At 35.5% G+C, this 14932-nt stretch overlaps 1 protein-coding gene across 3 annotated transcripts in view; it reads left to right on the top strand.

Moving 5' to 3' along the window:
* Positions 1-337: 337 nt before the first annotated feature.
* LOC110023997 (phosphatidylinositol/phosphatidylcholine transfer protein SFH8-like) overlaps positions 338-14932 on the top strand; it is a 47180-nt gene continuing 32585 nt past the window's right edge. The window contains exons 1-4 of one of the 3 annotated variants that reach the window (XM_020723690.1): positions 338-564; positions 881-943; positions 1017-1075; positions 1184-1484. In XM_020723690.1, coding sequence (XP_020579349.1) covers positions 1027-1075; positions 1184-1484 — 350 coding nt within the window. In that variant the 5' untranslated portion in view covers positions 338-564; positions 881-943; positions 1017-1026. The remainder of the gene's footprint in view (positions 565-880; positions 944-1016; positions 1076-1183; positions 1485-14932) is intronic. The other 2 variants (XM_020723688.1, XM_020723689.1) reach the window with 2 other exon arrangements.

The following is a 14932-nucleotide window of genomic DNA, read 5'->3' on the forward strand; positions in this document are numbered from 1 at the left end:
TTCATCTATGTTATGTGACAAGGTGGGTTTAGTAGATATTATTTGTCCGTCTTGAGGGTGAGTATTGAAAATTGGATCCTCTGGCATTTTATTTTGAACATTTCAAATTTTGAAACAACCACTGAGTACAACTTATACCAATCCGAATGTAACTTTAAAGGTGTTACAAGTTACAACGGAACGGGCCCAACCGCCGGAAAATTCCGGGCACGACTGATCGTGAAATCGTTATGGAAATGGGGTCCACTCCACCGCCCCGCTTTAACAATATTCCCTCCGCCGAAAGAAAAATATCTTCGATTCAAAGTGAAGCGCAAAAATGAATTTGATACGTTAAAATGTCGTATAAAAAGCGGGTAGCAGCTTCCTCGGCTCCCAAGAAAGGGAAAGCAATTGCGACCCAGGCGGGAAAAGCTAAAAGAGAGCACGCGTACTCCACAGTTCGAAAATTCTCTACGATTTCTTTCACTTTGGATCCATCGAAAGATAAATACCAACTTCACATGATTATCTTTTACGAAATCGATCGACATTGCGTCAGGAAGAGATGGGGGAGTTGAAATGGTGAGCAAATTTCCCCTCTGGATCCGTTTGTTTTGCTTTTCGTGTTGTTCTGGCTGCCTCTTTTTCTCGAGTTTCTTTGGTTTCATTGGATCCGATTGATTACACGAAGGATTTTCATTGGGTGATAACTCGTTTTTAAATGCGATTTTTAGAAGTGGTTATGGCTTGAAGCTTCTGTTAAAAAGTAATCTCTGGAACTTTTTGTTTGATGTTTTTTATTTTTTTGTTTGTTAATAGGTTTCTGTTAGGAAATCAAGCGGCAATGGTGACCAAATGGATATTGGATTTTGTTTAATTTATTTTTGTTTTGGCTCAGGCTTTCACGAGCGACGAAGTTGTGACTTCGAGTGCTGAAATTGTATATATATCCTTCTTTCTGGTAAATCGATACTCGATCATCTAGTGGAGGCGAACCCAGTAGATTCTTAATTTTTTAGATTATTTCTTCGCAGCAAGCAACAGATGCCAAGCCAGCGAAAGGTTTCTTCCTTGCCAAGGAAAAATATGGCAGGTATGGCAATGCATTCTTTGTATTTTTAGTTTCGTGGAGCGATCTTGCTAAGGATTTTATAAATGCGTTTCATAAGCGATTTCATCTCAATAGTTTTTTATGGTGTAGGCAATGAAGTAGTGGCTGATCTAGATGAAAAAAGGGATAGAACTTTTGATTTGGAGGTTTCGGAAGAGGAAAGGCGGAGAACAAGAATGGGTTCCCTCAAGAAGAAGGCTCTGAGCGCATCCAACAAATTTACACACTCTCTTAAAAAGAAAGGGAAGAAAGCTAACTACAGGACTTCTTCGGTTTCGATAGAGGATATAAGGGATGCGCAGGAGGAGAGCACAGTACATGCTTTTCGGCTTGAGCTTCTTGAAAGGGGTTTGCTGCCTGATAGACACGATGATTATCATACTTTGCTCAGGTTTTTTCTTTCTTCTACTAATTAATACCACTGATCCAGGATCATCTATAGTCCACAATTTTACTAATAAATTTTCATCTAACCAGTGAGATCTCTTAATAAAGAAATACTGTCATTTCGCAAACTAGGACTTGATTGTCGGATTAATTAATTATGTAAATCAAGCTCAATTAACTATTGATGTGTGCCAGAAAATTTGCGGCAGTAGAGTAATGGATTATCGTCTTAGCGTTGCACTAGAATTCAACACACACTGATGAAAGAATAAAAGTAAGCAAGAGGAGACACCTTAACTTTTTACATAGAAAACACAAACCACAGGACCTAGCTTAGTTGAAATAATTTATTATGAATGATGAGTACACATGCCCAATCTTCCCCTAAATTAGGGAAGATAAGATTACAAATTTGTATAACTATAGTATGACTGCAGTTCTTAGTGACAACAAACTGCAAGAGTCATTGTGGGAGAAGTAGTCCGTTGTGAGTATGGTAGATGGTGCTCCAGAAGCGTTGATTGACCAGAGAAATTATAGTAAGCAATTGCGGGAACTATGAATCATGTAGACTGTAGTTGACGAGTATTAATGACGTCCGTAGGCCGCGGGGGGCGGAGTCGGGAGCTGTATGAGCTGATGACCACGTAAGTCGTTGGGGCGAATATTGATGACGTACATATGCCGCCGGGGCTGAAGTCGGGAACTATATAAGCTGATGACTGTGTAGGTCGTTGTTGGCATATAGACCGTAGTGGTGAGCAATGATGACGTTCATAGACCGTTGGGATCGGAGTCGGGAGCTGCATGAGTTGATGACCACGTTGGTCGTAGTTGCACATGAACCGTAGTGGTGAGCTCTTGCCCGCAGACGTCAGAGGGTTACTAGAATTTTCAAGTTATGACTTTCACCTATGACATCTGATCGACGGTGGTTGATGACGATTGACGGTGTTCGACGACGGTTTGCGAACGACAATCGATGATGGTCGCCAGCGATCAGCAATGGTCGACGGCGGTCGACGATGTTTGACAACGGTCGACGGTGGTGCTGAATTTCAGCACCTTCTCAAAGCTCAAGTCCCCACTCTCATGTGAGGGGTAGGGCTCTATTTTATAGTATTTTGAGTGTAATTAATGCAGGAATATGAATATTTTAAACGGATGATCCGAAGAGCTTCCTTCGATCATGCGGCGTTTAATGGACATTTGAGTGTTTTAATTATGTCAAAATTAAGTGATATTGGGCTCATTGGATTCTTTTTGTCGAGCCGCTCGATTCAAGTATAAACTTGCCATATTTGACAACCGTTTGACCTTCAAAATGTGTCTGGAAATCATCTAGGTGTGGTTTAATGACTTGATATGAGCTTCATTTGACTCGGATTGAGCTAATTTTCATATCATTATGTCCATCTCATCAAGCCAGTCAGTTTGAGTATAAGTTTGTTGACGGGGCTCTGGATGGCTTTTATCAAGATTTGAATGTTTCATGCTTAAAATATCCTCTTGAGATTCGTGTCATGCCTCGAGATTCGTGCTGGATGATGAAAATTTGTTGGTGGCATATCAACTATTATCACCCAATAGAACTTTCCTATGATGGATTGCAACCAAGATGATAAATCTTGAGGGCGTGTACATACATACAACATAATTCGTCGATATTTAAATATCTATTACCTATACTTTCATATATAGACACGCACACACAATCTACATATTAAAATATAGTAGCATGCATATTTCGTAAATTTCAAGATGACCTAGTCATTCGTCTAATGATATCAGAGATTAACCAAACAACAATAAGAAAATCAAATATTATTACTGAAAGAAAATAAGAAATTACAATGAAATGCATGGAAATGAGAAACAGAAATAAACAAGACACATAAGCTCAAGTTGGGGTCCGATCCCGGATGATGGTGGTCGGCTAGATGCATTGGGAAGGGTGGTAAGTGACTGAAATTGTTGGAGGGTGGTGGTTGCAGCAAGCAGGGGCTTCTGGAGGGTTGTTTTAGATGTAGAAGCGATTGTAGAAGTGAGAAACAGAAATAGACAAGACACATAAATTCAAGTTGGGGTCTGATCCCAGGATGATGGTGGTCGGCTAGATGGATTGGGAAGGATAGTAAGTGATTGAAATGGTTGGAGGGTGGTGGTTGCAGCAAGTAGGGGCTTTTGGAGGGCTGTTTTGGATGTAGAAGCGATTGTAGGGCGGCCGGGAGAGTCTGGAGAGTAGCATGTTGGCTTTTCCAGGTGACAACAACGAGGGGAAAGGGGATTGAGGCAAGGGGCAGCAGGTGGGGACTATAGGGACATCACGAAAGGAAGCAGTTCAAGCAGCAACAAGTCAGAATGTTGGATGGAACAATAGGAACAACAGATGGGATGCAATTTAGGGCGGCGACAACAAAGAAATGAGGTAGGAAATGATGCAGAAGGTTTAGAAAAGGTAGGGTCCACAACTCCTTGTTGTCTTGGATGTTGGCATAAGCAGAAAAGCATATGGCGCGGATGGTGGCATAAGAAGAAAAGCATTTGAGGTTGCTGGGCTATAGAAAACTATGGGAAGGAACAACCAGAACAATAGTTCTGTGTGGTTGCAACTAGGAGAAAGGCCTGCCATCGAAGTGAGAGGGACGTGGAAATGCTGAAGAAGGATAAATCATCATCTCGGGAGCAAGATACAACTAAAGCACCACTCAAAACTTAAATACATCCCTCAAAGATAGAAACAAAAACTTCGACGTTGTCTTGAACAAACTCACACAAATCCTAACTCTAAACACTTGTGAAATTGAAGGACTTAGTGTTTTATTATATTAATTAATGAATTTAATTTATATGTTTATTATTAAATGTCAAAAAATAGGTTTAATAAAATCAGGATTGAAACTATAAAGTTTTGGATTTGGGAAATTGAAGTCAGTGTTTGTGCAAAAGGAAGATAAGGTGAAGAAATATAAGGGTTTGTGATTTTATGTTTTACATATATAAATTATTTTAATTAAAAGTGTTATTAATGAAGGAAGGAGGCGAGAAATGATGTGGAAGGTTTGGAAAAGGTAGGGACAAACTCCTTGTTGTCCCTTATTGTCACTGTAAGCATAAAAGCATATGGTGCGGCTAGGTGATAGAAAACTATGGGAAGGAACGGCTAGGACAACAGTTCTGGGTGGTTGCAACAAGGAGAAAGGCAAGCCAGCAAAACGAGAGGGACGTGGAAGGGTTGGAGAAGGATAAAACACCACCTCAGGAGTAAGATACAACTGAAGCATCACTCAACACTTGGATACAACTCTTAAAGGGAGAAACAGTGATGCCGGCTATTGTCTCCAGTAAATTCACATAAAACCTAACCCAATACTCACACAAAAGCAAATATATAATAATAAAATAATTAGAAGTAGCTCAGGAGGACTGACCGACTTCTTAGAATATAGAAAATCTGGAGTAGGTAAGGCGTGTAGGGGCAAAGTTCAGTGCGACTTCAAGTAAGAGGGGTGTGCTGCTTGCGGGGAAAGCTTGCGAGAAAATCCCCGCAGAATGGACACAACACCAACTATGACACACGAAGGAAGAAAGATGGTGAAGGGAGGCCTTTGCTTGTGGGAAGACCAAACCATGGCCTATCGTTTTCTTGTGGGCTCGAACATAAGAAGAGGAGAAAAGGGCCATCGTACGGCTTGAGTATGGAAGAAGAAGCTTTGTGTTTGCATGTGGAGTAAGATGAAATGAGCATTTATAAGAATAGTTAGTGTTTTATCATATTAATTAGTGAATTTAATTTATATGTTTATTTATTAAATGTTAAACAATTGGTTTAATTAAATTAGGATTGAAATTATAAAGTTTCAAATTTTGGAGATCAAAGTTAGTGTTTTATCATATTAATTAGTGAATTTAATTTATATGTTTATTTATTAAATGTTAAACAATTGATTTAATTAAATTAGGATTGAAATTATTAAGTTTCAAATTTGGGAGATCAAAGTTAGTGTTTGTGCAAAGAAGGAAGAAAAGATGAAGAAATATAAAGGTTTATGGTTTTATGCTTTACATATATAAATTATTTTAATTAAGAGTGTTATTAATTTAATAATAAAATTCCTTAAATAAATATTGTGATTAAATTTGATGAGCTATTAAATTAAAAAACAAAAGAGGATCAAACTAATCCACTAAATAAGTTTTAGCAATGTATATTAGGGTTATTTAAATTAAACTTTTTATAAAATTGAAATTGTGTATAAACTTATTTTGGAGTAACGTTAATTGAAGTTAGGGAATATAGAAGAGAGAATAATAGAATTTGAAAGGATCATTTCTTAAGGTGAAATCAAGTTGAGAACTATACTTTTAAATTTTAGTAGTATTTATTTTTTTTTTAAGTCTGATACTTTTAGTTAATTGTTTAGATAGATTTTATACTACAATACTAAAATTAAAATAATTTATATGTTCTTTAAGTTTATTTGCTCATATTGAATTGTGTGTTACTAATATCTTTATATATCCATCTATTTTATAATTCAATGTTTTATGCTATTTACTGGATATAAAGATAAGAATGAGATTGACTATTTTGATTGCTTGCATATGCATGCTTGGTTGTCATAGAGTTTACCACTTTATGGTACTAGTGGATTTCTAAGGTGCATGTGCACATAATTAAAAACTTATATTAATATTGATGTGTCTTAATTTATATATTTTTAGACGGTACTCTTATGACAGTTATGTAAATATAAAATTGTATGGATATATTATTGATATAGTAAAAAACATTGAATGTTATGAACTATCATATATGATCATATTTAAAAAAGTAAAATGGTAAATACTTTTATAGTGATTTATAGTATTTCTAACTAGCGTATATATTATTTTCTTTTCGTTATGTTACTATAGTTTATGAGTATGGGTATTTTTTGGTTTGCTAGCTCATTTTGTTTTAAATTAATATTTTGACAGTAAAATTGTAAAGTAAAAAATAGTAATAAGGGAAATATTTGTGGAAGCTATGAATAATAGAAAATGAGATAAATTTAAATGTATTACTTCAATTTACTTTACACAGTGGTTCATTCATTTATTTTTGGATGATTAAATGTTACTTATAAAAAATGAATGTAGAAAATATTCCCGCCTTCAATAAATTCAAACCCTGGGTGGGGTCATGACAAAAGTGTTAGCAAAACATAAGATTTAGGAATAAGTAATACAATTTTAATGAAAGAGCCAATAGAATAATCACTGAGAATCAATTAATAACCAAAAGTTTAAGTTAATGCTAATTAATTATTTATTTTAATTCAGACAAATGAATTCATCCAAGATCATAGAAGATGGTAATGCTGTTAGAAATGAGGAAGTCGTCTGCTCTAGCACTAAAAACAAATACCCTGACCCATATAATGGCGGCGATGACACTGTTGATTCTAATGAGGAAGAGAAGTGCTACACGTTGTTTTTGAATTGAAGAATTTGATAAGACGTTAGTTGGCACAATTAAGGACTTATAATTACACAGTGTTAGTGGAACTGACCAGACATGTGGAGATTGATTATAAAAAACGTAAGGAGCCACACAAGAGAAAGAGCATTGACGAGGGAGAGCATGTGGATCAAACACTGGGATGCATTGGGATAAATCCCAAATTCATTTTAGGTAGATTTAGTAGTGGCACAACTACGAGAATTTAAGTACTCGTATCAAATGTGGAAAACAACATAAATGTGAATGTTTGATAGGATCTCATATGTGTTATTGGTGTAGTCAGTCTAATCATATAGCTAATATTGCCCTTTACTTGGCCAGAAAAAAAAATTGAAGGATAAAAACCAGACAAAGTTCCTTTTCAAAAGACTGTAAGTGGGAAAAGAAGGATATAGTCTACAACTTTAATTCCTACTAAATGTCAACCAAGACAACCAATTCGATCTTGAGTTTATGCCTTACTCGTAGTGGGCTTGGAGAATCTACTACTATTGATGTTGATGCTAGTATGGGCTGATGAATGTCATTCAAATGTATTTTTATTTCAGTTGGTGTGTGTGGTTTTAGTTGTCTTACGTTGCTTTAGATGTGACGGTATAGTTGCAGTTATCTTTAGTTGATAAGGGAAGTTTAGTTGAGTTGTCTTATACCAAAACATTATTTTATGTATCTACTTTTTATCATAAATAATAAGGTATGGATTTTTTAATAAAAAATTATGGATAGTTCATGTTTTTCTATAATGATTTGGGGCTCGGGTTTCAAATTGTGAGGATTAAATTTTTATAAGAGAAGATTGTACTAATAAAAAATAATTATAATAAATAAATAAATTAAGTTAAAGAATTTAAATTCGTGTTGATTTGAATCAATCGTTGCCTCAACAGTTTTTTTATTGAGAGAAGGGAACCTCATTCAAGCCAAAGTGACAACATAAATGAAACAGAAGATAGAACAGAAGAAGGGAAGAGCGAGGAGGAAGAAGAAAAGGAAATTTACGCCACATGTGCGAGTGCTAATGCGTTTGGGGAAAAGGGAGACGAAGCCGAAGTTACAAGTTCTGAGCGAAGGAGAGGAGGCGCTTTGTGTGCAGGATTGCCTGCTGTAAGTGCGTTCTCCTGTAGATGTCGATCCAAGGAGACGACAACAGAGAAGCGAAGAGGCAGTCCACTGCTGCTTGTAGCAGGGACATTCTAGGGCACACAAGAGTTGAAGCCAAGGAGAAGGATTTGCTTACAGGTGACAAGCGCGTGAGTCGTCACGTGCAGGAGGCGAGGCATACAGGGGCAAAGTTCATTGCGACTAGGAGTAGGATGGGGTGGGCCTTTTGCGAGGAAAGCTTGCGAGAATACCTTAGTCGAATTGCCGAAACCCTAAATGTGACACTCGAAGGAAGAAAGGAGGAGATGAGAGGCCTGTGCTTGTGGAAAGAACGAATAGCAGCCCAGTTTCTGGAAGAAATATCCCTCAAGTAGAGCTACGTGCGTAGTCCAATCAAATGTCGCCCCATGGAAAAGCTGGGCCCACCGACAAAATCAAGCTAAATTAAGCACGAAATCAGGTTAAATGAACATGCGAACCCGACCCGACCGAAACTTGAACAATTTCTCGCCAGCATAAAAATATTTCTCGACATAAGTACTGTTCTATTTCAACTGAAGAAATATTTCGCAGCTCCGTACGCACGCTGCTAGGGTTTCTGTTTAGGGATTCGATGGACGTCTCCTTGAACGTTAAGATGCCGAAGGAATTACACCCATCATTCACCCTGAACTTTGAATATCCAGTGAGTCTGTAATGATCTCTAATTTTATGTTAACTTAGGGTTGTCATTGTGTTTGTGGTATTGTCATATTGTTTAAGGTGTTTATATTTATAATTTACTGGTATAGTTCTTGGAAGATAACAATATTTTTGTTAATATGATAAAAATTTAGGTGTTTTATTGCTACGATTTTTGTGTTATTATGGCGTTAAGCTTGTGTTTTTTAGTGTTACTCTTGTATTATTCTAGTGTTACGCTGATATTACTCCAATGTTATGTTGTTTCTTGCCTTTGATTTAGTACTGTTACTGTGATATAATAGTTGACTTAGTCTGATGTACTTAGTCTGATGTAAATGTTGCTGATGTAAATGTTGGTGTTGATGTAGTGTTATTGGGTGTTATTATACAATGTTGTTATTTTTGTTATAATGGTATTATTTTTTGTGTTATTATGGTTTTATGCTTCGGTTTGTTTGATGTTATTCTTGTGTTATTCTGTTGTTACTATGATATTACTTCAATATTATGTTGGTTATTGCCTTTGATTTAGTACTGTTACTGTGATATAATAGTTCACTTAGTCTGATGTAAATGTTGGTGTTGATGTAGGTGTTGATGTAGTGTTGATGTAGTGTTATTGGCTGTTGTTGCACAATGTTGTTATTTGTGTTATGATGGTGTTGTTTTTTGTGCTATTATAATTTTAACTTTGTGTTTGTTTGGTGTTATTCTTGTGTTATTCTGATGTTATTATGGTATTACTTCAATGTTATGTTAGTTCTTGCCTTTGATTTAGTACTGTTACTGTGGTATAATAGTTGGCTTAGTTTGTGAATATTTGTGTTATTATGGTGTTATGCTGATGTTATCATAGTGTTATGCAGTCCTGTGAGCCAACTCATGTTTGCAATGAACCAATTGAAGAGAAGTTTCTAAGCAGCACTGTTCACAATGAGCAAGAAGCATATGAAAGCTATCGTACCTATGCACATCACGTAGGATTCACTGTTCGGAAGGACCATACTAGCTACTGGCCGAACTCCAAGAAACTCAAGATCAAAGATTATATTTGTGAAAAAGCTAGCTACAAGAAAGAGTCTAACTGCATGGTCACAGTTAAGTTCTAAAAAGCAGACATGAGGACTGCTGTAAGGTCATGGTTCGATTTGCTGTTGATATCGAAGGCAATTGGACAGTGGCGAAATTCATTGAAAATCACAATCATCCTTTGACCAAAAGTGGTGATAAACATCTTCTTCGTTCCAACAGAATGATAAGTGAGTTGAATGCAGATGTGTTGAGATCAATGACAGGTTCAGGGATCAGAGCAACACATGCATACAATTTCATTGCCAATTTACAATTTCATTGCCATAGAGGTTGGTGGTGTGGAGAATTTGGAATGCACTAAGAGAGATGCATTTAATTTCATCCAAAGTGAAAAAAGACAAATATTGAACAGGGAGATGTCAATGCTCTAATATAATTGTTCATGGAGAGACAAGCTGGGGATAACATGTTTGCTTGGGATTTCCAAACAGATAAATCTGGTAGGTTAACAAGCATTTTTTGGAGTGATAGATTATCCGGGCTGGATTATGACTGTTTCGTGGATGTGATAATTTTTTATACAAGTTAGAGATTAAATAAATATAACTTATGTTACGCTCCGTTTGTGGGACACATTTAAAAAATTATTTATAGATTTTAATGATGCTCTAGCAGGGAGAACGACCGAAGTAAAGAAAACAAGAAAGAATAAAAAATTATAAATATAAAATGCAATGTGAATGATTCTGCAAAAATAAAATCGAAATGAGTATCTACATCTAGGTTGAATTGATATTGGGAGAAACATAAGAAAACCAAAAGTATAAATTTGTTGATTTAATATTTTTTTCATTCCATGTATAATGTCTATTCATAACTTTAACCATTGCATTCAGAAAAGGAACAAGAAGCATCAATTAGTCGTGAAGCTGTTAATGCATTCGAGGAAAGTTTGACAGATTGTCTGACCCAGGTATGTTGTTAAAATTTTGTATCACTTGACTGCCTTTTACATAAAATAATTCACTCAAATTGTACTTGGTATTACTCCCCTATTGCAGGAATACTATGTACCACAAGTAACTGAAACATACACTGGACTGTTGATGGATTTCATAAGTGGGTGATAGATTGATTGAAATTGTACACGTTGGTATACTGTAACATCTTTAAACATTGATTAAAAATTGTACACTGGATAGTTGATGGATAACACGTGAATAACACGTGATTAATACGTGAATAACGCGTGTTATTGCGTTACTCTGTTGTGTGCTTTACTCCGTTACTCCGCTATGTTACTGCATTATACTGTTGTGTCATCGTGTTAATGCGTTACTCTGTTGTTTGCATTACCGCTGTACCAAGGGAATATTGTCAGTGTGTTATTGCGTTACTCCGCTGTGTGCGTTACCACTGTTTGCGTTACCGCCGATTTAATAGTTGTTACTCCGTAGTTCGCTGTGTTACTCCGCGTAATGTGCTGTGTTATGCGACAAATATTCCCCGTGTTACCATCGATTAAATCAGTGTTATTCCGCCATTCGCTGGGTTATTCCACGGTATGATGTAGTTAATATAGTTAATATCAAAATTTTATTTTGACGCAAAATTTTTTAACATCTTTCTGTAAAATAAATTTTGTAGGACAAAATATTCGGGATAAGAAATTTTTTTATATTTATTTAAAATAACATCTTGAAATGTCAAAAATATTTTTCTACATAAAATTCAGGATAAGATTTTTCTATTAATTGGGGGATTAATAAGAGCATCAGAAACATACTATCCTAAAAGTATAATTTAATTTATAATCTTTGAGGGATATACAAATATACAAAGTATCAAACTGTAAGTGTATCAAATATACAAAGTACGAAACTATAAAACTGTTTATAACTGAGGAATATACAAATATACAAATTATATAGAGGAAAATTTACTATGAAGTCATCGACAATATGCAAATGTCATATACAAATTCAGCTCTAAATCGTTCCATATCATCCTGTCAATCCATATGCTCACTCCAGTGGATTTCTTCGGCCTTCACTAATGTTTCTATGTACTTATAGACAAACATGTCGCAATCAACACTATTCCTTTGAGAGGGGACATTCTTAACAATTGATGGTGATCGTTTCTGGATTTTAGCTGTAAATACACCGGCGACATCTCCAGCAAACATTTTGACATGCATAGTTGAAACAATATGGTGTTACTCTTCGAGTGCTATTGTGTTACTCTTAATTGAATTGAATATACTTACAACGTCCTTAGCAACAGTCTTATTCATCTGGTTAGGTAGTGAGTCGTATATTCTCCATTGTCTCAACTTGAGATCTCCAACCAACAAAATTCAATGCTGATTATGAATGATTGGAAAGAATATGGTTTTTGCATCTTTAACGGCTTTCTTGGTGATATGTTTCCCAAAGGGTTTGCTACCATATTTCTTATGCATCTGCATAAAATTATTACTTTAACTGTGCAAGAACATACCTGGGTCAGACAATCTGTCAAACTTTCCTCGAATGTATTAACAACTTCACAACTAATTGATGCTTCTTGTTCCTTTTCTAAATGCAATTGTTAAAGTTAGGAGTAGGCATTATACATGGAATGAAGGAAATACTAAATCAACAAATTTATATTCTTAGCTTTCTTATTTTTCTCCCAATGTTTTTTCAACCTAGATGTAGATAGTCTTTTCGGCTTTATTTTTGCAGAATCGTTCACATTTCATTCTATATTTGTAAATTTTTTCTTCTTTCTTGTTTTCTTTACTTCGGTTGTTCTCCCTGTTAGAGCATCGTCAAGATCTACAGATAATTTTTTAAATGTGTCCCACAATTTAATCTGTAGCTTGTATAAAAAATTATCACATTCCCGAAACAGTCATAATTCAGTCCGGATAACCTATCACTCCAAAAAATGCTTATTAACCTACTAGACTCATCTGTTTGGAAATTCCAAGCAAACATGTTATCCCCAGCTTGCCTCTCCATGAATAATTATATTAGAGCATTGACATCTCCCTGTTCAATTCTGTCTTCTTTCTCTTTAGATGAAATTAGATGAAATTAAATGCATCATGCATCTCTCTTAGTGCATTCCAAATTCTCCATACCACCAACCTTTGTGGCAATGAAATTGTATGTATGTGTTGCTCCGATCCCTGAACCTGTCATTGATCTCAACACATCTGCATTCAACTCACTTATTCTTCTGCTGAAATGAAGAAGATGCTTATCACAACTTTCGGCGAAATGATGATTGTGATTTTCAATAAATTTCGCCGCTGTCCAATTGCCTTTGAGATCAACAACAAATCGAACCATGACCTTACAACCAGTCCTCGTGTCAGCTTTTGTGAACTTAACTGTGACCATGCTGTTACACTCTTTTTTGAACGTGTCTTTGATCTTTAGTTTCTTGGAGTTCGACCAGTAGCTAGTATGGTCCTTCCGAACAGCAAATCCTACGTGATGTTCATAGACATGGTAGCTTTCATATGCTTCTTGCTCATTGTGGACAGTGCTGCTTAGAAACTTCTCTGCAATTGGTTTATTACAAACATGTGTTGGCTCATAGGACTGCATAATACCATAATAACATCAGCATAACACCATAATAACACCATAATAACACCAACATTCATATCAAACTAAGTCAATTATTATACCACAGTAACAGTACTAAATCAAAGGCAAGAATTAACATAACATTGAAGTAATACCATAGTAACATCAGAATAATATAAGAGAAACACCAAACAAACACAAACTTAAAACCATAATAACACAAAAAATAACACCATTATAACACAAATAACAACACTATACAACAACACCTAATAACACTACATCAACACCAACATTTACATCATACTAAGCCAACTATTATACCCCCGTAACAGTACTAAATTAAAGGCAAGAACTAACATAATATTGGAGTAATATCAGAGTAACAACAGAATAACACAAGAGTAACACCAAACAAACACAAGCTTAAAATCATAATAACACAAAAAATAACATTATTATAATACAAATAACAACACTGTACAATAACACCCAATAACACTACATCAACACCAATATTTACATCAAACTAAACCAACTATTATATCACAATAACAATATTAAATCAAAGATAAGAACCAACATAACATTGGAGTAATACCAGAGTAACATCAGAATAATACAAGAGTAACACAAAAAAAACACAAGCTTAACACCATAAAAACACAAAAATCACAGCAGTAAAATACCCAAAATTTTACCATATTAACAAAAATTTTGTTGCCTTCCAAGTACTATACCAGTAAACTATAAATATAAACGGTCCAAACAAAATGACATTACCACAAACACAATAACAACCCTAAGCTAACATAAAACTAGAGATCAATACAGACTCACTTGATCTTCAAAGTTCAGGGTACATGATGAATATAATTCCTCCGGCATCTCTACGTTCAAGGAGACGTCCATCGAAACCCTAAACAGAAACCCTAGCTACGTGCGTACGGAGCTGCGAAATATTTCTTCAGTTGCAATAGAACAGTACCTAGGTTATGAAATATTTTTATGCTGACGGGAAATTGTTCGGGTTTCGGTCAGGTCGGGTTCGAGTTTTCATTTAACCTGATTTCGTGTTTATTTAGCCTGATTTCGTCGGTGGGCCCGGCTTTTCCGCGGGGCGGCATTGATTGGACTACGCACGTAGCTTTACATGCGTAGTCCTGAGGTAATATTTCTTCCAAGTTTTGTGAGCATATCTGTGTGGGCTTGAGCATAATGAGAGAGATGGTGAACGTGCGTCTTGAGTACGAAAGGAGCCACTCATTTGTATGCAGGGAAGCCGAACCAAGTATTTATATGGGGGTTAGTGCTTTTCATATTAACTAATGGATTAAATTTATATGTTTATTTATTTAAATGTCAAACAATAGATTTGATTAAATCAGGATTAAACTATAAAAGTTTTGGATTGAGAAGAACAAAGTCAGTGTTTGTACAAAAGAGAAAAACTAAGATGAAAAAGGTGAAAGTTTATTGTTTTATGCTTATACAATCTGTTTTTATTTTAAAAATGTTATTAATTTATTATTTAAATTTCTTGAA

This window comes from Phalaenopsis equestris, unplaced genomic scaffold (genome assembly GCF_001263595.1).
Source record: "Phalaenopsis equestris unplaced genomic scaffold, ASM126359v1 Scaffold000240, whole genome shotgun sequence".
Taxonomy (NCBI): domain Eukaryota; kingdom Viridiplantae; phylum Streptophyta; class Magnoliopsida; order Asparagales; family Orchidaceae; genus Phalaenopsis; species Phalaenopsis equestris.